At 36.2% G+C, this 23,043-nt stretch overlaps 2 protein-coding genes across 4 annotated transcripts in view; both read left to right on the top strand.

Moving 5' to 3' along the window:
• FCHO2 (FCH and mu domain containing endocytic adaptor 2) overlaps positions 1-23,043 on the top strand; it is a 96,355-nt gene that overhangs the window by 59,619 nt on the left and 13,693 nt on the right. For 2 of the 3 annotated variants that reach the window (XM_075526328.1, XM_075526330.1), the window contains 8 exons: positions 6,577-6,636; positions 9,145-9,318; positions 9,902-9,916; positions 10,327-10,351; positions 11,094-11,136; positions 11,841-11,935; positions 17,650-17,753; positions 19,930-20,059. In XM_075526328.1, coding sequence (XP_075382443.1) covers positions 6,577-6,636; positions 9,145-9,318; positions 9,902-9,916; positions 10,327-10,351; positions 11,094-11,136; positions 11,841-11,935; positions 17,650-17,753; positions 19,930-20,059 — 646 coding nt within the window. The remainder of the gene's footprint in view (positions 1-6,576; positions 6,637-9,144; positions 9,319-9,901; positions 9,917-10,326; positions 10,352-11,093; positions 11,137-11,840; positions 11,936-17,649; positions 17,754-19,929; positions 20,060-23,043) is intronic. The other variant, XM_075526329.1, reaches the window with a different exon arrangement.
• LOC142422069 (uncharacterized) lies at positions 12,458-16,084 on the top strand. The gene is made up of 2 exons (XM_075527448.1): positions 12,458-12,515; positions 15,531-16,084. The coding sequence occupies exons 1-2, from the start codon at positions 12,458-12,460 to the stop codon at positions 16,082-16,084; spliced, it is 612 nt and encodes a 203-aa protein (XP_075383563.1).

Raw genomic sequence — 23,043 nt, 5'->3', positions numbered from 1 at the left:
TTATAGCCAGCTATATTGTTATCTCTATGAGGATTTGTTTTGTACAGACCTTTGCAATAAATTACGCCTTTCAAGAAATTGAACTTGGAAAAGTATTATTAAAAAAAAAAATTAAAGCCATTATCATTTGTGTTTGATTGCTGGAAAATACTGAGGACCAGCCTTCAGAAAATTCAGCTTATTTAAGGTGTCCCAATTATTATTTTGGTCAGCTTTGGTCACACAGAAAATCTCTGTCTGGCTTTTATATTATTAATATGATCTTTTTTTAAAAAGGTGGCTTTTGTTTATTCCTCAAGAATTTTAATTGTGTGAAATAAATGTAAGAGATAACCACTCTACAATTGTTTATAACTATAAGCGCTGAGGTAAATATGTTGAAATTTTAGAAGTTAACGATCCAGTAAGAACTGACTTCAATACTTTATCTACCAGTTCTACGTGATATTGTGGATCTTTGAACATACAGTGTACAGTCAGTACCATTAGGGCCTTCTCACTAGTCCAAAATGTGTAATGCAGTGTGTTCGAACTTGTATTCTCTGTTTCCAGAAAACAAAACAGTGACATGGTCCTAAAAAATGTCTTTTGTATCAAAATGGAAGTTCTCAAATTTATCTGTGGCAAGCCATCTGCTTATGCTCATCCTTTTTGTAGCTGCCAGATTATATATATTGGAAAATGTGATGCATTTGAATAAATTGTTAATTCCTATCAATATTTTTTTTTAACTGCTATAGGAGGTTTTTATGTGCTCATGAGTAGGAAGGCAGCTGTGAACTGAGAACTGGTATTTGTTAAAAGGGTTGACCACTTCAATAAGCAGTCTCTGTTTAAATATAGATGACAGTATGTCATGAGATTTAAAATTCCTGTGTTGTTATATGTCAGTCTACACATGTAACTTCCATTAAGCTAAGCCTTGATAATTAAGAAAAGTAGAAAGTTAACTATGTGTACACTAGAAAGAGATAGCAACTGAAGTCTGGCTCTGAATGTGTTTATTACCTACAAAGTTTTTCCAAAGGCAGAACTAATTGTCTTGTTTCCCATAGGTTTGCCATGTCTCTAGGGATGGTCTATAGGAAGATATGAGCTCTAGTACAAACTTTTCTTTTGGGGAAGCATTTACAAGGTTCCACTTGTGTCCAGTAAGATCTGAATTTGGATTGCAACCCTTCCCTTGGTTGGAATACTTGCAGATCTCCTTCTTCTACTTGACTGCCTATTTTCATAAAGACTGTAGTAATGTAATTATCTTTGAGTCCTCTGTTCTGTCTGTCAAATCCATTTGAAATTGTCCAGTAAGTTCAAAAGTAATTAAGAAGGGAGCCACAGATGCACGGAACATAATGCTGAAGCTTTTTTTTCGTAGGAAACTGGAATGCAGACAAATATATCGAGGCATTCAAAACTTTTCATTAACCTCTTTACATATGAGTGTAGCATAATTATGGTTGTATAGAATTATACACCATTTTTATTGCTGGAGACTGGTTGAATTTGGAACCACCAAACTCTAATTAGTGGAACACAAGTGTAACCTTATATTTAGTGAAATTAAAATGTTTTTCTCCATTTGCATTTTGTAATGTTTAGTTCTGGCGTATTTTGAATAGCTGCCATTGATATAGGGTATGAGGCTTTGTAGTCACAGCACAAGACAGAGGCACTTTGAATACCTGTTTTTCTTTTCTTTCTGCATCTCTGGCAATGGAAGAAACTGACTGGCTACTCTTTTCTTCCATGTCTTTTGGGTTAATAGGCACCCTAAGGAGAGGAGGCTGATAATATGTGATACCTCTGTCTTAACCTAAGAATATACCTGAGTCAAATTTACATCTCAAATATGTCAAAAGTGGAGAGGCTCTTTTTTCTCTTGTTCCAGGCTATGAGCTTCAACTGCTTACTTTGAGTTTGCTTCGGGTCTCATCTGGATTACAGGAAGTCAGTCCAGTTCAGTAAAATGGTAGAAAGTTCACCCAGCAGAAAAAGAAACAGTGAGCTGTTCACCTGTGCTGTATCTTGAAGCATACCCTGAGAAAAACTTGATAAGGAGCTCTCATAACCACTGTAGATATCCCAGGCGAGGAGAAAATAGATAGAAATCAAACTGAAGTGTAGTGAAGGTTCTTTGCTTCTTGACTGATGACCAACCTGTAAGCAGTGCTAATGTCGCTGAGGAAAGGCCAAATGAAGTAGCTAGACTGCAATACACTCCACATGTTCCTCTCCTGTCCTTTGCATGTAGCCCAGAGGAACTAATGGCAGGGTAATGGTGTGGCTTCTTCCATTACTTTTGGATGAGACAGATGGGACAGAGCAAGGAAACTGAGACAAAGTATTCACCAAAACTCAAAACATAAGTTTTGGCAATAGTATGCTTAGTCCTTATGCTTTTTGTATAGGCAGTTTTACTTTGTTATTTATTATGTCCTTATGTTTTATTTCTTTAAAAAATTATTCACCCCAGAAAGTTTGAAGGAACATACCAATGCAAAGACAGAGTTATGAGCCCTAAATTTTTAATGTATATTTAAAACTATGTAATACCTTAAGTAGTAATGTGTTGTATTACATCTGCAAACACAGGGAAAACTGTGTGTGTTTTATACCTATATGTTTAATTGCTTAACAGAACCTCTGAGAATGTGAAGCCTTCTTCCAAGGAAGTCCACCTTTCCAGTTACTTCCGCAGAGTTCAGTTGACATCCATATGGAGCTTTTTTTTAGTGCAAAGACTACAAATAATGTGCTTGGGTAGGGGGCTAGACCAGACCTTCATCCCCATCATATTAATAACTACTTCTTACAGAAACCCAAAATTTGCAAAGATCTTCCTCTGTGCTGAAGTTCAAAAATGGCACATGTATACATGAAGGTTGTGTTTTTTCCCTCTGATCAGCATGGTAGGCAAATCAGGTCTTGTCTGTATTGTGTGCCTGATACTTAAAGGGCGCACTGTTATCCACGACATAACATCTAGTTCTGTAACTGTAGGAGTGTGGAGAAAGGAGTTAGTCATGTAAATGTAAATGCCTTCATTAACATCAGATTCGTGAATATGTATCTCTCTCAAAATGCTGTGTCCTCTACCACTGTTACAAAATGTAGATTAGTAAATAAAATTCTCATGTTTCAGAAAGCAGAACTGTTCACCTGTTCAGCCATTCAAAATATTGAAAACAATATTTTGAAATTACTACTTAACTTGTAAGTAAGATTTTGAGGTACCATTTTGCTTCTGTGTGACACAATTTGTCTTTGTCAGTACAAAGGTACATTAAGTATCTTCCACCCTTTTCTTCTATTGGTTTACACAAAAATAGAAATTCAGGATCTCATTAATGAAAGCAGAAGGTGTTTTAAGAATGATCAGAAATTGGTACAAGATCAATCTGGATCATTGACAAAGCTGGAAATACAAAGCGGATGATTTCTGACTCTGTATACACTGTGTAGAGTCAGATGTTTTAAATTACATATATTTAAATTTTAGAAACAGGAAAAAAAAAGAAGTACGAATTAAGTTTTCTGCATAGTGTTAGAAAAAAGTGGTAATGTAGTCCTGCTGAAAAAGAAGCAAGGAATTTTTCAGTTCCTGTGTTCAGAACTTAAGCTATAAAGCATCCATCTCTGTTACGTACGTATTAACTTTGACTTTTTGTCTGAAGTTATGAATACAGGCTACATGGTAAAGTGCCATTGCTGAGAAATAGATGATTCAAATATTTTTGCAAGATCAGAAATAATTAACATGAAAATATTAAGAAAGAAATGTAATACTTTAAGAACTTTAAGATTTTAGTGCTTTCTAAGGATTTACTTCATCCTATGAGATTATTCACTAAATTAAATATAACACAATGAAAAGAATTTCTGCTAACTAAGTTCTTTCACAATTTTATATCAAAATAGTCAGATTTGCCAGCTATATTGTGCATGCTGTGTGTGCCCCGTAATAATATCCTTTACATATATGGCCCAGCTGGAAGAAAAACTAAATGTTGTATATTTAAGGATTTTTGTTGGTTTTCAATTCATCTTAACTGTGAATGATCTTGATCTATTGAAAATTGCCTAGTATGACAATTAAAATAATTTCAGAATTCAGAAGTTGTAGTATTGTAGGAAAATGTACCTACCCTCTAGCTATATGTTTTTGTTCTGTTTACTTTGATGTCAAGTTTCATTAGTGTTTTTTGGTGTATAAACAAGGTCAACCTGAGGTCAAGCATAGCTAAGAACCCTGATTTGAGCAAGCAGAGCTAAGGTACTGGACCGTGTGATCCTACTCTTATTACTTTTTTTTTGTTCAGTTCTTTTTCCTTTTTTTTTTTTTTTTTTTAACCAAAGAGCAATGAAGGCCAGATCTTACAAGTATTTCAAGAAATTGCACCTATGTCTTCCATATTTTAAGGTTTGAGCTTAAAGATTATTTTTTGGCCTTAGTTTGATGCAGTATTTAATTGGGTACAGTATTACATCTCCTACACAGGATTGTATTTCTTACTCTTTTTAGCAGAAAGTTTGATCTATGTTTAAATTCATGCCATTTAATTCAGAAGTGCTAGATTTAGAGAGCTGTACAGAGGAGAATCTTTCTTAGTAAAATATCAGATATCCCATTTGTGATATCTGTAAAAGGAATAGAGGGACGACTACATTTTTATGTTTATCTTCCTCTGTAATTCAAAAGCTATTCACAGTGAATATCTCTTTAAATTTGGCTTCAAATTTTAGATTAAGTCAAGTGGTTCCTTGCTAGTCCACTTGAAGTCTCCCATGTAAGTCATGTTGTTTTATCTCGTGACTTATAACAGCAAGGTATATTTTGGCCATACTGTATATATCTCTATTACTCAAACTGCCTCCCACTACCTACTTTCAGGTAGAATAAACTGATTGGTACACTAGAATAAATCACTTTTTTATACGAATCTTGTCATTTTTATGAGAAATTTGTAACTGGTGAAATCACTACATTTTGAAGGCACTTGGTTGTGGGTTTTTGTAGTAAACTTACTGAGGCATCTGAGCAGTTCACATAGACTAACTATGCATACAAAGTCATGAGTGGGCTTTTCTGTTCTGAATGGTGAAAGTATCTGTGTATCCAAGTTTATCCCTTTCTATATAATACACGAGTGCAGTTCTTTGCACATTTTTAAAATTTAGATATTATATCAGAGACTTGTTTCTCTCTGCCCCAAAGCTTTTTTATGAAACTATGTGCTTAGCTAAGCATTTGTCGTGGTTTAGCCCCAGCCGGCGACTAAGCACCATGCAGCCGCTCGCTCACTCCCCCCTGGTGGGATGGGGGAGAGAATCAGAAGAGCAAAAGTAAGAAAACTCGAGGGTTGAGATAAAAACAGTTTAATAGGGAAAGCAAAAGCCGTGCACGCAAGCGAAGCAAAGCAAGGAATTCATTCACTCCTTCCCATGGGCAGGCAGGTGTTCAGCCATCTCCAGGAAAGCAGGGCTCCATCACGTGTAATGGTTACCTGGGAAGACAAACGCCATCACTCCAAATGTCCCCCCCTTCCTTCTTCTTCCCCAGCTGTATATGCTGAGCATGACGCCATGTGGTATGGAATAGCCCTTTGGTCAGTTTGGATCAACTCTCCTGGCTGTGCCCCCTCCCAGCTTCTTCTGCACCTGGCAGAGCATGGGAAGCTGAAAAGTCCTTGACTAGTGCAGCAACAACTAAAACATCTCTGTATTATCAACACTGTCTTCAGCACAAATCCAAAACATAGCCCCATACCAGCCACTATAAAGAAAATTAACTCTATCTCAGCTGAAACCAGGACAGCATTTTAAATTATTTTAACATAATTCTCTTCAATTTATATTTAATTGCCTGTAAGAACTGAAAAACAGACCTAGTCTGAAGTTCCCAGATGCTTATTAGCTTTGGAAATCCAGGATGGTGCTAGAGATGTGTTAAAGGAAAACTTTGGAACCTGATTTTGGGCACTTGTATTTAAGTTTCATCCATGCCTTTTAATTAATGTGGATATTCTTTGCTAAAGCAACAGTGCAGGCTTGCTGCCTTTTCAAGGTGGGAGAGGAAGTTGCTAACTGTGTAACCTGGAATACTTTTACTCACATATTAAAGTATTGACTAGTACTTAGGAAAGGTTTTGCTCCTGCACCATCAGAGCCTCCAGTGACTTAGCTGAGAGAATTAGAAGTAGAAATTGGGAAAATATTTGGGGCCAAGAGAATTGAAGGCTTGTTTAACACTCAGTAGTAAAGCTAAAATGCTTCTGTTGGTTTCTGACCTTTTTGAAAGAGTACCAGTAAAAGCAGATGCATTCAAACTTGCCAGTTTTCATAGGAAATTTGGAGGGGTTTTTTTTGTATTCTGTTCCTGAGGTATCTTGTCACGCTACTTCTGAAGTACAGATCATAACTTGAGATAACTGTAATAATTAATGGTGAATAACAATGACTTTCATGAGCTCTCATAATCAAATTCTAATTTATCAATGATATAAAATTCAGTCTGATGTAAGAACAACATGGTTTTTTGTTATTTGTCAATATCATAATTTTTGTTGTTGTTTTTAGAACATTCCTGATGTAGATGATGAAGGATACAGCATTAAACCAGAAGCAACACAGGATATCCTTTTGACTTTTATTGTGCCAAGTTACTTGTTGTTATTACAATTCTTTGGAGAGAGGAAGTACTGATTAAAATGTTAAGTAAAGGACGATGAATGACATTCATGCTTATGTTGCAACCTTGTGTTCTTATGTTCATAGCTTTTGCAACATGTACAAAATTTTGTCTATCTTAGATTTTTGTGTGTGTGCAAATGTAAAAGATTAGATCAGGTGTCTTGAGAACTTTAAGAGGATGGTTTTTGTCTGACAGTAAATAAAAACAAAACAAAAAAAGCCCGAAGAAAAGGTTTAAGGTGACCGTGCAGATCTTTCTGCTTGAAAAGCTCTCAGAGAGTTTGTAAAATTTGCAAACTTTTTTAAGCATACGGAGTGGTTATCTGTTCTGTACCTGCACCCTCCCACTTTTTTATAACACCATTAACAAGATTGGGAGCACCAGCAGTCTAGAAATAGAATTTCTGTTATTTAATGAAGTCATTACACCACATGCTGTTTCTAATTGGTGCTTCTAGCTTTTATTGTCTTTCTAATAATAGCTTTGGTATGCAGAATAGATTTTTGTTGAGTCATTTTTTATAGAGACTCATGATTTTTCTCTGCTCTTCCTTTGAAGGAAAAAGTTCTTATCCTCTTTTTTTCTTCCTATCAGAAACAGAGGGAAGCTCTACTTAAGAGCTGGGAACAATTGCTGTAGATGTAAGCAAGCCTAATATGTTAGCAAGATAGCTCATTTTTGGAAATGTATTCACTGAATTCTCTGGGTACTCCAGATAAAAGGTAAACTTACACTTTGCAATTACCTTAAATTCTGAAAACTTTTAAGCAGTTAACGGCAGCTTAAAGTGGGCCAGTCCATCATCATAGCTTCTCTGTTTTCATCAGCTTTGCAGAATATACCTCTATTGCTCCCAGTGAAGATTCCTGTACTGATAAAAGCAGTTAGTGTTATCTCCTATTTACAAAATTGATATAAAAGTGAAAGACTTTTATCCAGGTCTGAGAGGGGCATTATTTCATGGTTTGCATATATTTACGAAAGGGAGAGAGGAGTGAAAAACACTTATGCTTTGTAAAGTATTCATCTGGGCATCCTGTTCTACATTATCCTTTTTGCTGTGAAACAATAGAAAAGGCCATACATTCAGCGAAAAAGCTCAATGATTTGCAATCCCTGTCTGCCAGGTAGTACCTCAGCTTCTGAAAGTCTTGACCAGATTCAGGAATTCATCAGTTCCCTTCTTCTTTTCCTCCCTTAGTCTCCAAGAGTAGATATTTATTCTGTTGATGGGAACTTTTGAGGTGATTCGTTGGAGGACATTATATTACCTTAATAAGTCCAGTCTTAAGTGCTGGAAAACCACTTTACGGGGGTTGCCTGATTCATAGGAAATGAATCTTGAAACTCAGTGATAACAAGACGAGATCTTTTGGTGAAATGAAAAACAACTTGTCTTTGAAACTTTATTTTCTAGATAGGATCCATGCTGGGGGGACAGATAGGCTGTAAGATGAAGGCGTTTGACTTTTTCCTCACCACGACTCAGGGATTCTTTAATTTGAAATGGACTTGGAATGTCTTTAGGGTTTAGGTTTTAACTTTGTAAGGGAACAATTTGAAGAGATTTAATTCAAACGGCTGGCATATTTCCAAGAGAAAATAACAGAAGCGAGGTATAGAATATGTATGCTCCCCCTAGGTGGTATGAAACTTTTATGTTTAAGTAGAGGAAAATTTTCAAATTCTTTCTTGTCAAAACAAATGCATCTTTTAAGACTTAGCGTAGGCCTTTCAGAGCTTTTGTTCAGTGCAGCTCCTCTGCATATAAAGAACCAAAGCTAAATTCATCTGTATATTTTGATTATTTTGAGGTCTGTAATTGTGATTCCTTTTTTGCCAATGATGGCAGTGCTTTAAGCAGCTGACATTTTTCAGTTTACTGTGCAGTCTTCTGGGTAACTGGCATACTTTCTTGCAAAATTTTCAGTGCCATTCTGCAAAAGGGGCAAGTAATGGTGGCTGCCACTGCTGCTGCTTCCTCTACTGTTAATGCTTGGTACAGGTACCATGGGAATTTCACTGCTAGTTAAAAAGACTAGGGCTTTTCTTCACTTGGTTTAAAAGGATTTCTACATTTTTCATACGTCTGTTAAAATCCCTGGTTGAGTCTTATAAATCATAAATTTAACATGCAGAAGTGTTGCCACTGTAGAATCTTTAATTTATCCTGATGCCTTCAAATATGCAGTTATTTAGCTATATGACATAGTGCTTTTCAGAACAGAATACCATTATGAAGATGAATGGAATATAAAAGCTAAATTTTAACTGAAATGTGAATTTTGGACAGTGGATATATTTGAAGTGTCTGTATAAGTGCACAAAGAGGTTAGGCAGCATTGTTTTATCTGTGGTGTTCACTTAATATGAGCATTTTTTAAAGCATAATTATGAAATGGATTAAGCAGATGAATTTGAAATATTTCCACCTTAACTGAGAAAAACATAACAAAGAGAACCATTTCTATCCATCCAGTGATTCTGACTCTGAAGATGATGAACCCAGGAGGTTCCACATAGAAATAAAACCTGTCCAGCCAAATAATAGCTCTCAATATACCATGCCTTCCTTGGATGAATTAAAAGTATCTATAGGGAACATCACTCTTTCTCCAGCAATATCTGTAAGTTATTTTATTCCTTGTATTTCTAATACGTAAAAGAGAAAAGTGGTAAAGAATCTTTAGTGTAATCATATATTTTACCATTCAGAATTTATTCTAGGCTCAAATTCAATGATTCTTTTTTTCTTGTGCACTAGGTCGTCTTTGGTAACTTTATTGCAGTGTAACATTAAGTAATTCTCCTTTCTCAGATTTTAACTTTCCTTTGACTCTTGGGAGTGCTCAGTCCTTGTCTTTCTGCTGTTGCCACCACAAGACATTTGAATACGTCGTGGAGTTAGCTGAGCATGGCTTTTAACATAGTTTACTAATTAGTATTTGATAATATACAAACCTTTAAAACAGATCATATAATGTGGATACATGTAACATATACAGTGCAGCTTTATTGATATATTCTGCCAATCCATAGAATGATCCTTTATGCCATAAGATGATATTACAAATAAATAGTATTAAAGTATGCTACTACAATATTCAGATCAGAATAAGAATGGCTCTGATTTTAAGGAAAATATTGTGTAGAACATCTTAAAATAATAATGATTTTTCTCTTTCCCTTCCTCCCCCCCCCTTTTGAAAGCAGAGACACAGTCCTGTAAGTACAGAATGGCTTTTGATTCACATTTTTAGATTAAAACCAAGTAAGTGTAGTATGTGAGGGGAGTTATTGGTAAAACCTTAGGAATGTTTCTTTTCATATATACCATGTGATATATAAGCTGTTTAATTTTACTGCCCCAGCCTGTAAAGGGATTTAGTAATACTGCTCCCTTTGTCATCTTTACAGTGTTTGTTCCTGCCTTTTCTTACTGGTGTGGTGGGTGTGCACTGGTTGCTCTGTCCCACCTCATGTTCTGGTCTTCTGCAAGCTCAGAATGTTTTGCCTGGCATTGAAAGCAAAGTATCTCATAGAAAGTTGAGTGGAAATAAGAACCCTGGGACTATTAAGTGTTTTATTTGACAGTTGGTAAAAGAATTTATTCCTAATTTTTTTTCCTGTTTCAGGCACAAATGAATCGAAATTCATCCAGTAAGTGTGAATCTTTAACTTTTAGTCTATTTATGTTATATTTATGTTAGTTTTTTAATATAGCATGAAAATAGATTTTTTTTTAATTGTTGAAGAAATAAACTTTTTAAGTGTCTGTATTTTAAATAGAAAAAATACTTCTCTTGTCAGTTCTAGATACCTCTTCTTTTTCTATATACTCGGCTGTTCCCTGTTCTGGGAAATAGATGAGGCTGTCTGTGACAGTGATGAGGAACACATCCAAGAGCCAAAGGGGGGGGTCCCCATGGAAAAGACTCCTGTGCAAGTTCTTAAAACCCTTCCACCCACTCAAGTTGAGTATGAGCCACAAGCCAGCAAAGCACAGTGTCTCTGTTTTATAGTGAAACACATAAAACATGGCCATGGAGATAGTGGAAAGAGCATTAGTCTCTATCCTGTAGGGTTTTTTTCAGTGCAAACCAAGCCAGATTTGCTGAAGAATAATATGGATGTAAACAGTATAATTTAGGGAAGAAATTTCAAGTGAACAACTCTTCCTCCCAAAATGCATTGCTCTGTGTAGTCCTCTCCTATTAGAAGGTATTTCAGGAGTATCTGAATTTATATTATCAAAAATAATGCATTTTCTCTTTTCCATTTTAATAATTCATAATTAGTTTTGAACTGCAACTGTTAATATTTACTATCTTTTTATAGTGAAGCTGAATTTTTTATTTTAGACTGTCACAGTTTTGGTGATAATAATGTGTCTTTTGCTTAGGTGAAGAGTTAACAAAATCAAAGCTTTCTGCTCCAACTAATGAGTAAGTTCAAATTTAAAATTCTATCAAACGCAGTTTTGCGGGAATTAGGTCTTACTTTGGTCTAATACTCAGAAACTCATGGAAGTATCAGCTGACTGCTATTTTAAGTTGGGCATCTATTGCATCGTAAAAGTTAAGGAGTAATTATGTAAAAATGGAGCTTTCTATTAATTTGTTTTCCCCTTCTAATGCATTTACTTCATTGTGATCTGTCTTGATTGATATTTATAATTACATGATTACAAAATATTGGTTTTTATTAAAATCTCAGGTTTTAAAGAAGACGGGTTTAGTTTCTATCCTATAGTGTTCCCTGGTAAAGTGTTTAAAATTACAAGCCCCAAATTTGGACAGGTCTGTATACATTGCTTATATATATATGCTGAAATAAATGGATTTGAAGATGTATGTCTCCTTGAAAATGACAGTTACTTAACTGACATTATGAAGTATGTCCACACACAAACTTGCACCAAGGTGTCAGTTCAGATAGTCTCCTTATGTGTAAATCAGTTCCTTGACCTGCAATTCGTAAGTACTTTTTATTTTTAGATGCAAAGTCTAACTAATAAAGAAGAATTTATCAAATGTATTTATCATATTATTATATTTATTATATTATCAAACTACTACTGAAGTTGTAGTTTGATTTTTTTGAGTATATACATCTTTCATTTATATACCAATTGTAACTCTTAATATAGAAAGGGGAACAGTGACCTCCTGGCATGGGATCCACTCTTCAGCAGTTCTCTTGAATCTTCCTCTTCAGCTTCCTTGGCATCCTCATCCTCCTCAGGTAAAATATTTGATAGTAGAAAATGTTTTCTCTATATACTTCAGGATGTTCTGTTGTTGCTTTTTTAGTTATTGCAAGAGGACGTGCTTTGAGTATCGAAATTAAAGAATTTTGTAAAGCAATATATTATCTTGTAAGTAATACACAGCTGAGGGTGCAGTATATCTGGCTTTCAAGCAAGGGGGAAGAGGGAACACTAGAAACCTTAGGAAAATTCTGTCTTGCTTCTGCATTTTTTTTGTCACCTTCTTTTGCTTCCCAAAAAAATGATCACCATCTAGAATATAATCCTATTTTTTCAGCTGGTAGGGCTGGGAGATTAAATGGAGGTTGTTGCAGCAACTGTGAGACAAGCTGAGCTTGCACTGTGAATAGGGATGGGTTTCTTCTTTCCAGGAAAGACTGTTGAGCTATGTAGTACAAAGGTACTGCGGAGCTTTGCTATGAGGAACTTGTTTCCTGTAGGAAACCATGATTCTGTTAGGAGATGTGTGGGCATAATCCAAGGGGAGCTGGATAAAAATGGCAGGACTGAGAACTAGAATTAAGGGGGAGTTCCTGGCACCACCTGAGAGCAGGGGTATTGGGAAGAAAAGGGTGGGCTGAGGAGTATGGGAGGGGGAGGGCAGATGTTGTGTAGGAATTTTGGGGTGCAGGATTCTGGAGGATATTAGTGTGGGCAGGATGCTGGCAGGCTTTCCTGAAACCTGGGAAGGAGAAGGAGGCAAAATAGCATGTGAGTGGGTACTTGTGTTGAAGAGGCTGAGAGCAGGAGATGTTGAGAAACTAGTTCAGAAAAAGGAAGGAGACCAAAACAAAAACAGATATTATGGCTATGTTAGGACCTGCTTACTAAAAGTATTTAAATTGTTTATTATTTATGTGGATTGTCTCAAGGGATTTAAAGCAGAATGTACTATTTACTAACAGTAGCAGATATGCTGTTTCCATAGTTCTTTTCAGTCTACCTAATGCATATCTATTTTCCAACCCCTGCTGTCTTAAAGTAGAGACTCTTCTCCTCCCACATGCCTGAGAAAGGAAATGTTCAATGTTTCTTTTAGCTAGGTATTCATATTCCAAAAATTATAATAGACCTCACTTCTTTGTTCACAATCATGGCTTTCTAACTGTTTTCCTCTGTGCTTGATCATACAGATTGAAAAACAGTAAGGAAGAGTACATGTATCAATAAGGGAATTCTGCACAACTAGTGTTAATTCTTCTTGGCCTTAGTAATGTCCTTTTAGCAGCAACCAGCATTGCTATGTAATCCTTCAGGTCTTAAGTGAAACTTATTCTTTCACTACAAATTTGTGTTCCTTGAAAGTTACGGTTTTTAGCAAATCTAAGTTTATGGAAATCATTAGATTGTCTCTTCCTCACTTAGGTAACCGGTCAAGATTATTGGCTAGTGGATCCAAATTTGTAACGTATTTAAGGATAAATTATATGGAGATATATATTACTGGAACATGCTGAAAAGAAGTGGTGCTTTCTAAAAATAATCTGGTTTGCTAGCTTTGGTCTGGTGTTGGAGTCTGTAGAGGAAGGCAGAGGATACTTAATTTGTTGTGCCTGGTGGTTGTTACTGGATCCACTTGTTTATTGCTACACCTGGATGGGAAGTCAAAGCAGGTTAGGAAATGTTCATACAGTCCCTTCTGGCAGCAGCACTCTGGAGAAACTAGTCTCTGCCTGATGGTAATTGGGATCCATAACATCCTCTGTAGCTGTATCTGGAGGGGAGTCATCTACCCAAGCTCTCACACCCAAAAGAGGCTTATGCACAGAGCCCTCTGTTTCATTGAAATTGGTGGAATATAGTGTCCTGTGGGCAAAAGTCAATTTTAGATATAAGACATCTGTGCCTTGGCAAACTTTATCTGCTAAATAAATATTTAAAGGATTGTTGTTCTAGGAGTTAACTAAAATATCTACACTAGTGAAATGATCCGTGGAGTTAAGTAGAATGTGAGTCTTCTAAAGCATAACAAATTACTAATACATTTGGGAAAAAAAAATACTGGATTGATGTAGGTCATATTGTTGTTTAAATCAAGTTCTGATGCTGATTAACCTGCAGCTTAGTTCTAAAGACTTTAAAAAATACACAGCTTTGATCTGAATGTATTTTCCTTGAAATCAGTGTTTTATCTTCAACTTTAAGGTTAATACAGGTAAGCTGATGCTTCAAGCTTTCGGAAATCTCAACCCAAAACTTAAATTACATAAATTAGTTGGTTTGTATGCAGCATATCTGCATATGATGATGCAGCATGTCCCACAGATTACTTTTTTCTTTTTATTGTTAAAACATTTCTTTAGATATTGTTTCATAACTCTGTGTTAATCATTGAACACTTAAACCACTGTCTGCTCAAATACCATGGTAGTTTATGCAGCACAGAAGTAAACTTTGGTCATCCATGAATAATCCTGCTTTATTAGAAGTTTAAGCTAGCTTTATCCTGAACACACACGACAGACACTTTTTAGCCAGCTATTGATATTGTAAAAATGCTTGGTTTTGTCTTCCTCATTTTCATCCATATGTATTTTTAAAATAGTTTTGAACATTTCCACATTGCTTTTTGAATAGAATTTGTAGTAGTATTTTAAAGCCTTTGAATTATATTTAAAATATCTCTTAGAAAGGGACAGCTGTGTTAAAAATCTGTTTATGTGGGCTTAGAGAATGTACTCATTCATGGCAAAAGGACCACTGTAGAGAGGACACGTATACTTTTGATCTGAACTTTTAAACATGTTGCTCTTTTTGTGATTGTGTATGTCACTCTGCTGTGGCTCCTAGCTTTGCCAATCTGCAAGATGTTGAGAATTGACTAACCTTGCATTTTCTGCTTCTCTTGTCATCTCCTGCAACAGGCAATAGCCAAGTGCAGGGAATACTTGTGGAAAACTCCTGTTTTCCAGCAGCCTGAAGACTATAGGATGAGAGAGGAAATAAACTGGGGTGGATGGTACCTCATACATATAGTTACTCACTAGAAACGGGTTGATACAGACAGAAGAACACCAAACAAGATCTCATGACTACATTGTCTTCATTCATTCACCAGACAGTCATTTATGTTGGGCCTTCCCATTGCAAATGTTAAGGGTAAGAGGATAAAAATGTTTGGAAGGAACAGGGTAGGATAGGTTTGATTAAATAACTTTGAAAGAAATGAAAAGCAGGAAGCTATGAAGAGGAAACAAAAATGGAGTAGAACGCAAGAAGGAAAAGACAAAGATGAGAGGAAATTAAACCACAACAGGGAGGAAGTTAGAGGAATAAGGAAAGTCATGAGAAGTAGAGCCTTGAGTGGAGAGAAACACAATAAATTACTTTTTGGCTTACTTAAAAGATGGAAAGTGACATGGTTGGCAGTATGAATGAAGTACATGTGATATGTGGCTGGGGTTTTTTTCTTTTTTTTGTAATTCATGGGATTTTTAGCCTAGTGTGGAGCAGTTATTTTTCATGCTGGCTAGTAATGCTCATGCAGTGGATATTGAATACTTTTTTGAATAAGGACATTTTTATCTTTTCAGTGTTGATTCTAGTTTCAATTCTTCCCTTTCCCTTCAGCTACGCTAAAAGAGCACAATAGGAGCTCCTCCTCATCTACCACTGATTTGCCTGGGTGTAGAGTATCTCAGTCTTTGCTTGGACACCAGACAGATTCTGTGTCTACAAGCCCATCCTCACCAGACTTTACCATTAGCACTTTGGGCAAATCTGGTGTTACAGCAGCACCATCAGGGAGTACCAGTACCTTATCCTGTGTTTCACGGTCTCAGAGTCAGTGGATTTCCTTTGCTGATGAACTTCTTACAATTAGACACACAAGCGCAGACAAGAAGGAGCCCCAAAGATTGCATTTTAAAACTGAAAATGCCTGCCTTGCCTCTTCTGCTTTGCTTGGGAATTCTTCCAACAGCTGTGCTTCTGAGGATCAAAGTGACCTTTTCAGTAATACTATATGCCATGAACAATTATTCATTGAAGAAACTGGCACTGCTGCTGAAATTTCTTCTGCATCATCTTCAGCACTACTGGACTATAGTTTAGTGTCTTCTTGTGCTCATACAAATAAGGGTATGGCAAGCATGCATTGTGTACTGCTTTTTGCTAATAACTGACTCCAAAAAGCAAGCTTTGGACTCATTTTTCTTTTTGTCATTATTACTCACCTGATATTAAAATTAACTCATCTTCTTGCTTAGAACGTACTAAACTGCTTGTTAGCACCAACTTCCTTGAAAGTTAGGACAATGAAGTAATTATTCAGCTTGAAATAAGAAGAAAAATTCAAATTATTCAATTAAAAGGCATTGCTTTCTCTTAACTGTGCAGAGTTTTGGGTTTCTAGAAATAGGAATGTATTTTTGTGGGATATCAAAGATTAAGTGATTGAATTTGCAAAAACAATTCCATTCCTAAATGGCTTTGTATAGATATTTTCACATTAAATACAGTTAAATAAATTGGATTTAAAACTGTTCCTTTTTAACACCCAGTATTGTGAAGCATGGATGATAATCATGGTAATGCTACATACTAAGAGGGCAAAGAAAAGTGCATTTGGGCAAAAGTGCCATGACTTGCTGAATACCTGTGTACTGCAGCAGACTACTCAGTGTTTAGCATGCACTGTCATCTTGGGGCATAATAAGATTTTTAAAGGAATGACTGATATTTTAGAAGTTAATTTATCTGGGGACATTTGAGTTTGCAACTCTTAAGGTGGATGTGGTCCGTATTAGCCTAATTTCTTTCTTCCCAAGTCAGTGATGAAACTCCTGTACTTAAGCGACAGCAGAGTTATGCTGAATGCCTGAGAAAAATGCATACTTAAAAGTTGCATTTTAAATAATATTAACTGATTTAATTAAAAAAGAACCATCCAGAATAATTTGAGGGAGATACTAGGATGTCCTGTAACAACATAGTCATATATTAGGATTTCAGTCTATTTTGAAGTTAGTTTTATATCTGGCGTACTCATTGGATGGCATCTAACATTTATTTTGAAATACAGTTCTATTTGTTCTATTCAGAAAAGTGACTTTGTAAAAGTGGCATCTTTGTACTGCTGCCACCATCTGTTAGTTGTTTCTGTTAGGTTTAGAAGGACATGGAGGCAGTATTTTTTTTAACTGCTTTTTACTTCTGATAGCTCAGCTAAGAGACAATAAGGAGTTAGTGTGTTCTTAAAATCAACAGAGTAATTTACCTATTACACTGGTGTATACTTATTCGAGTCGGTGGGATTTCAGTGGGCAAAATTTGGGTAAACAGAGTTATGCCATTGTCAGCCAGGAACAAATATGAATTTCCACTGAATTTTCCATTTGTGGTGAGACATGGAAGACTGTCCTATATTCTGAATCCATATAGATGATACACAAAAGGAAACTCAGGTAAAACCATCTTTTTACATACAAACTTCCAAGAATAGTTTGTATAAAATCATTTGAGAGCAATGAAAAAGCCCATGATGCCATTTTTAGAGTCACTTTTCAGGGTATCACATGGCCCTATTTTAAAAGCATTTACGATTAGTGATAAATCTTACAAAATGGAGCTTGTAAAATAGAAATGTCTAATAGAAACATAAGTTTCAGTTATTCTATTCAAGTGAGTAGGTATTTATGTTCAGTGTGACCTTTCTAATATTTATTTCCTTAAATTTGCTTTCTTTCAGCAAGACCCACAACTCCTCTTTCTGTAGGCAGCATTGTACCCCCTCCAAGGCCTGCCTCAAGACCAAAGCTGTCTACCGGGAAACTTAGTGGGATTAACGAAATAGTATGTATTGATTGTTGGTTTTAATTCTCCATTGCAACTTGATTTCGTATATACCATTCATTTACACTGTTACAGTGGAGTTACTTTCCAGCCAATGTTCAAGGAATCACATAAGCAGATTTCCACCATTGCCAGATAGGCATGGAAGTTGTTCGTGATAACTATGTTACTAAAACAAAATAATTCTTAACAGAACTACAAAGGTCCAAAACATAATTTTTGCATCGACTGAATGTTTGTAATTGAACAGATCAGTAATTGTGGTAATGAAAGGACAGCACATGTATGAGATTGAAGTTTTCAAAATGTGAAATACTAGCGAAGTTATTAACAAAGCTCCATTGATTTAGGGATATCACCAAAGCTTTGGGCAATGAATGGTATTAAGTAGATCTTTATCAGTCATGTGTTGACACAAGTAGCCCTGCTGTGACTTTTCCCTGCCCTTGGTGCTGGTTGGTGGAGAAGGCAGGTGGCAGATTGCAGCAGCTGCCCATCTGGATAGTGAGAGGTTTGCACGCTGTCTGCATCTCTGCTCACTGCCTGCCGTGCAGGTCCACCTGCCGATAAGGAATGTGGCAAAGAATGCAAATACCGAGACAGTGTATCAGACCAAACCATGCTTAATCTCCTCAGTGAATATTAGGATTCTTTGGGTTTCATTTGGCTTAGTGACTTGGAAAAATGTTACCGTGGTAAGATCCTCTTACTGTCTTTCAAAGTAGCAAGATATTTTCACTATATTCTCGTTATGGACAAAATTCAGGTCTTGTGCTTTGACAAAACTTGAAACATTTTTAAACTGTTTTGGATTTCTGTAAGGTCAGAATAGGGTTCATTTTGAGATTCTTTTCTCATTCCAATATAAAATTGTAGTAATTGCACTTAGACCAAGGAATCTGTTCCTCATGTCATCATAATTAAAGAAAAGAATTTAGCTGGTACTGTTGTGTTATAAAGTATGATTCTGCACAAAGCTACATTCATTTTATACTGTTGTTTTAGAAAGTGGTTATTATCTGGATACAAGTGGAAGATTGTCAGTTGCCTTCATTATATATCAACTCCTTTTACAATTCCCATAGTCTATATAAGGGCCACATACCCAGCACAAGTGTGATAGAACCAAGGGGAAAAAAAAAAAACCCAAAACAAAATAAACCCCAGAACAAAGGGAGAAACCAGGGAGAACAAAAGGGTTCTTTTGTTTCCCAAACCTTTTAAGGAAAAACAAAACAGAAAACCCCAACGAAACAAAACAAAAACAAAAAAACAGTTACCCAGCCAAAATAGATGCTTCAGGGGTTCCAGTACCTTTTAAATAGGTTAATCCCAAAATGATCATTAGTTAGTTTAGTAGCTTAACAGTTAAGTGAATCATAAAACCATCCAGAGATTTAGGATGGAAGGGAATTTTGAAGATCTCTAGGCCAACCTCCTGCTCAAAGAAGGGCCAACTTCAAAATTGCATCAGGTTGCTCAGGAACATGCTGAGTTTTGAAAATCTTCATAGAGGGAGATCTTACGGTCTCTTTGGGCAACCTGTCCCAGGGTTTAAGCACGAGGTTACAAGAAGGAATTTTCTCCCTAAGTTCAGCTGAAATTTCCTTTGCTGTAGCTATGCATCTCTGAGAAGAGCCTGACTCTGCCTTCTTTGTACACCCTTTTAGCTAGTAAAAGATTGCTAGTAGGTCCCTCCTTAGGCTTCTGTTCTCCAGGCTGAACAAACCCAGGTCCTTCGGCCTGTCCCTTTCATGTATTCCAGTCCCAACTATTTTAGTTGCCCTCTGCTGGACTCACTTCCAATTTGTTAGCTCTCCTTTAGCTCTTTAAATCCACATTTGCTGCACACATACACAGGGCTGTAGGCTTAGGTTCTGCTACTGTGTTATAGCACAATTATTGACAGACTGCTACATAACCAAATATATTAGACTTAACTACCCAGGCAAAAAATTAATAATCATGATCTATGAAATAATGGAATTTATTCCAATGGAAAACGTGGGTTCTCTGTTTTACACTAAAAACTAGGGTAGATAAAGCATTAAAGGAACTATGTTGAGAAACACTATGAAATTGATTGGAGCATGAAATGAAGAAGTCTTCTATTTACAGTCTTTTTTTCATCTCTTTAAAACCACTGTGTGTAATACTCTTGTAATCTCTTGTTCAGCCTAGGCCATTCAGCCCTCCATTGACCTCTAACTCAAGCCCACCTCCTGCAGCTCCCTTAGCACGCGCAGAGAGCATTTCCTCAATATCCTCATCTGCTTCCCTCAGTGCAGCAAACACACCTACAGTTGGTAAGTTAAATTAATCATTTTAACTTATTTTAGAAATAGCTTAGTTCTGCCACTAGGTTCCACCTGTTAGGAAAAACATTCATTGGAGTTAGTTGTTCCATATGCGAGTTGGGTCTAGGTACGTCAAGCATCCTTTGCAATACCTGCTTCTAAATGACACTGAGAGACAGGACAGTGCATTTAATTAGATTAGACCATAGATCCAATTATGGAATGTTCTTTAGGGAAATATTTTTCAAAATAATATTCCATGAATTCTTATTTGATATACTTGTATATCCATTCATCAAGCACAAGGTGTTATCAGGTATTAGTTCAGAAGATGTTCTTGTATAGGTGCAGAAATATTTTGGGATACTGATAAATTTGAATGAATATAAATGTTCACAAAATTTAGTTTTTATGTTCTTTTTATGTTCTGTTTGTTATCCTGTAATTGCAGTTTTCAAAAAAATGAAACTAATGCATCTTTTTCTTCATGTTAGTGAAGTATATAAGCTAAACAGAGGTGTTTAGTAAAAGCAAAACAAACAACCAAACAAAATATACTAAGATGAAAAGCAAATTTAGTGTTCATATGTTGCCACTAGTTTCAGAAGGTTTTCTCATGCTTTTAAAGGAAAGTCCTTCAGTTTTGATATTTGGTTATAACAAATGAAAAGGAGACTTATTAGGTTTTTTTTTTTTCTCCTTTGGGAGGGGGTGTGTGGCAGTTAAAGACATTTTAACTTATTTCTTTAGCAGAATTGAAGTATTTCATTCCTGAACACTATTACGACATTAGTCCCAAGTTAAATCAGATTCTTGAGTTAACACTCAGTTATCTGTAAATGTTACTGATGCCAAGGATTCCTCGCCCAGGCTCAGCAGCTCAGGAGAGCATCTGCACAGCTTCTAGTGGGAGTTCTGCACTGAAACCAGTGCAGCTGTTTCCACTCTGTGCAGGACCAAAGCTAGTAAGGTCTGCCCAGCCTTAGCTGCTACAGTTCAGTGTCCATCAGTTTCCCAAATGCTGAGAAGCATGACAGAAAGATAACTGATATTTTGGTTGCCAAAGTCCATCCAGGCTCACATCCTCAGGCCTTAGCACTGGTGCCAAGGAACCAAAAGTTGGTGGCAGCAGCATCAATAGCCCCAGCTCTGAGTGTGCATGTTGTTAGAGACAGTGACAGTGTGAAATCGTGAGGTGAGGGAGGAGGTAAGGAGATCTGTGCTGACACCAAGGTTTGACATGGTTATTAGCCTGGCCTAGGAAAAATAAACAAGGCCAGTTCCATCTGCACTGACTGTATGAATTAAACGGTCCTGGAGAGCTGGGAAGGACAGCGCAGATGGCTGAATGACTTTGGGACATGAGGATATACTCTGCACTACTGTCTGTATTCTTTTGACTTTTGCACAATCCAGTGTTTCCCTTACCCCATTTGTTCTGAATAACAGAGAGTTGACTCTAACTATCTTTTTCCAAGCAAACTTTAAGGCATGCATAATTGAATGTTTCTTTTATGCTTTAGCCTTATTTTAATTTGCAGAGTATTTTTATATATATTAATTCTTTTAACATCTATTTTTGCTTGAAATATTTTGTTTTCTTGCAATGTTTTGTTTCATTTAAATGGAATAGAGGATGATCTTTTGATTGGAAATCTTCCTACAATTGAAAAGCTTTGTGAGACACCACTAGGTATCATACTGAAAGGAGATTTACATGTTAACTAATCATCCTAATACACTACACCTAATAAAATTGTATTTCTTTTGAAACAAGTTTCTCCAGTGATTTCTGGTATCTGGAAAATACAAGTAGTTTGAAAGCTCAACTACTTAACAAGTTGTATGTTGCTGAAATCATCAAGACTTTATATAACTGTTTTTATATAATGTAATCTTCTATCTATTCCCTCCTCCCCTGCCCCAAACAAGCTGAAACTTGGTCTTGCTTCTTTCATTTGTCATTACTACTTTCTTTCAAGTAAAGTGAAACCATTTTTACTTTGGCAACCCTTATTCTCATAAGTTAAGTAGGTAAAAATGTTTCTGTGTTTACATATAATACAAATCTTTGAAGATACCCATAATAAAGGTAATATTTTTTAAAATAAAATTTATTTTCATGATAGCCATTTAGCCAATATTAAAATTGTATGAATCTTTGTTCCTAAACTGAGCTAAAATAATTTGATCAGCTTGCTTTATTTGCCCTTTTTATGACCAATGACACAGTCTTTTATTCTGCAGTTTGGCAACCTCCTTGAGTTGGCAACCTCCACAACTGTCTGCATGGCTGTGTCACTAGCTGTTGTGTCAGCACAGCTCAGGGGCTGTTAATGGTGGTCAGGGCTGAGGCAGGTGGCAGGGCACCAAAGCCAGCTTTGCTGTCACTGCTGAAGGTGCTAGAACTGGAGCCTTGAGCTGGGCTGTAGCCCAGGATGCAGCGAGGCCGCCTTGGCACAGCTCTGTGATGTCCTATCCTTCTGAGCACTCGCAACAGAAAAGGAAGGCCCTGAAGCTGGATATCACTGCATTACATTGTATTTCCAGCAGCAAGGCAACAAAATTATGACTTCCAGCGTTAGGTTAAGCAGTTATGTTTGTTTCAGTTTATTGGCTTTTAGTAAAACGCATACATTTTTATGAATCAAAGGGTGACAAACAGTGGGGGCACAGCAAATAAGAGAGAAGCTATCTCATTTGTAGTCCCTCAAATACATCTCAGAGAAATGTATATACATATATATATATTTGCTTCGGTGTTCCCCCAAAAATTAAAAATAGTGTTGTTATTCCTAATAAATTTCACTGTTCAGTCAAGAAATCAGTATTTCTCTTTTACTGATAGGAATATCATTTGCATTACTCTGCATGATTTTCAAATATCAATGTACACAATTTATACAATTTTCAAATATACACAAGGCCATTATAAGCAAAAGATTTAAAAATAATTTATACATCTGTAAACTATCTGGTGTAATTAATACAGG

Source organism: Mycteria americana, chromosome Z (genome assembly GCF_035582795.1).
Source record: "Mycteria americana isolate JAX WOST 10 ecotype Jacksonville Zoo and Gardens chromosome Z, USCA_MyAme_1.0, whole genome shotgun sequence".
NCBI classification, from domain to species: Eukaryota; Metazoa; Chordata; class Aves; order Ciconiiformes; family Ciconiidae; genus Mycteria; species Mycteria americana.
The sequence above is the reverse complement of the archived record's forward strand: the minus strand, read 5'-3'. Positions and strand labels throughout refer to the sequence as shown.